The 1952-nt window shown below is 61.7% G+C and overlaps 1 protein-coding gene across 1 annotated transcript in view; it reads left to right on the top strand.

Moving 5' to 3' along the window:
• The window catches only part of PSMD4 (proteasome 26S subunit, non-ATPase 4), a 34550-nt gene extending 33529 nt beyond the window's left edge, over positions 1-1021 (top strand). The window contains exons 9-10 of the mRNA XM_017741573.1: positions 8-41; positions 787-1021. Of these exons, the coding sequence (XP_017597062.1) occupies positions 8-41; positions 787-954 (202 nt within the window). The 3' untranslated portion in view covers positions 955-1021. The remainder of the gene's footprint in view (positions 1-7; positions 42-786) is intronic.
• The last annotated feature ends 931 nt before the right edge of the window (positions 1022-1952 follow it).

The following is a 1952-nucleotide window of genomic DNA, read 5'->3' as shown; positions in this document are numbered from 1 at the left end:
TGGACAGCGGCACGGCCATGGACACGTCCGAGCCCGCCAAGGTGGGGCTGGGGGGACAATTCCCGGCTCACTCCAGAATGTTCCGGCCCCATCCCGTCCTGTCCTGTCCACGGGGTGGGAATTCAATGATCCTTAAGGTCCCTTCCATCCCAAACTGTTCCAGGATTCCAGGGATTGGTTCAAATGGGATATTTGGGATAAATCCTTCCCTGTGGGAGCCTGGCCTGGGTTATCCCATGGATTCCCCATCCCTGGGAGTGCCCCCAATTCCAGCCTGGTTCCAGCCTGGGATGGTGGGAGCTGTCCCTGCCCGTGGATCTTTGGGGTCCTTTCCATCCCAAACCATTCCAGGATTCCCTGGGCTGGTTTATTTGGGATTTTAGGGATAAATCCTGGACCCTGGCCCAGGTGATTCCATGGATTCCCCATCCCTGGAAGTGTCCCGGGCCAGGTTGGAGCCACCTGGGACAGGGGCAATGTCCCTGTCTTGGGATGGGATGGGATGGGATCTGATGTCCCTTCCATCCCAAACCGTTCCAGGATTCCGTGTCCTGGTTTAATGGGATTTTCGGGACAAATCCTCAAGGTTATCCCGTGGATTCCCCATCCCTGGGAGCGCCCAAGCCCCGCCGGGATCCCCGGGCACAGCGGGAATGGCGCTGCCACGATCCCGCTCATCCCTGAGCTCCGCCCGCCCCATTCCCCGCTCCCCTCCTCATCCCTCCGGATCCCTCCGGATCCCTCCGGATCCCAGCTCATCCCGAATTCCCGGCGCTTTTCCCGCAGGAGGAGGACGACTACGACGTGATGCAGGACCCGGAGTTCCTGCAGAGCGTCCTGGAGAACCTTCCCGGGGTGGATCCCAACAACGAGGCCATCCGGAACGCCATGGGCTCCCTGGCCTCGCAGGCGGCCAAGGACAGCAAGGACAAGAAGGACGAGGAGAAGAAATGAGCCCCGGGCTCCCGGGAATGCCGCGGGAAAGGCGGGAATTGCGGCAATTAAAGGAATTGCTTGGGAATTGCTGTGCCGGGCGTTCCTGGGGGGCGCTGGGATGGGGGGACTGGGAGAACTGGGACTGGGAATGTCCCTGGACTGGGGAAACTGGGCCCCTGGAATTCCCTGTATTGGGGAAACTGGGCCTCTGGGTTCTCGTGTACTGGGGTTACTGGTCTGGAACCCCCCAGTACTGGTGTTACTGGTCGGGACCCTCACCTGTACTGGCGTCACTGGGGTCACTGGTCTGGGACTCCCCCCCCATACTGGTGTCACTGGTGTCACTGGTCTGGGACCCCCCCCCATACTGGTGTCACTGGTGTCACTGGTCTGGGACCCCCCCCCATACTGGTGTCACTGGTGTCACTGGTCTGGGACCCCCCCCCATACTGGTGTCACTGGTGTCACTGGTCTGGGACCCCCCCCCATACTGGTGTCACTGGTGTCACTGGTCTGGGACCCCCCCCCATACTGGTGTCACTGGTGTCACTGGTCTGGGACCCCCCCCCATACTGGTGTCACTGGTGTCACTGGTCTGGGACCCCCCCCCATACTGGTGTCACTGGTGTCACTGGTCTGGGACCCCCCCCCATACTGGTGTCACTGGTGTCACTGGTCTGGGACCCCCCCCCATACTGGTGTCACTGGTGTCACTGGTCTGGGACCCCCCCCCATACTGGTGTCACTGGTGTCACTGGTGCCCCGCCCCCTGCAGCAGCTCCCGGCATCCCCCGCGGGCTGTTTACAGTCAGACCGACAGGCGGGGCTTGGCTGTTGATTGACAGGAGAACCGACCAGTCAGCGTGCGGAAGAAGGGGATGTTGTCCTTGAGCTGGCCAATGAGAGTGGGAGGAGGGCCGGGTTGATAATGAGTGACAGATCCGGGCACCAATGAGCGGCGGGGGTTGGCTTGGCGGGTTTTTAGGCACTTCAGCCAATGGGAGCGCGAGGAGACG

This window comes from Corvus brachyrhynchos, unplaced genomic scaffold (assembly GCF_000691975.1).
Source record: "Corvus brachyrhynchos isolate BGI_N302 unplaced genomic scaffold, ASM69197v1 scaffold758, whole genome shotgun sequence".
NCBI classification, from domain to species: domain Eukaryota; kingdom Metazoa; phylum Chordata; class Aves; order Passeriformes; family Corvidae; genus Corvus; species Corvus brachyrhynchos.
Note: the sequence above shows the minus strand (reverse complement) of the source record. Positions and strands in the feature narration are given on the sequence as shown.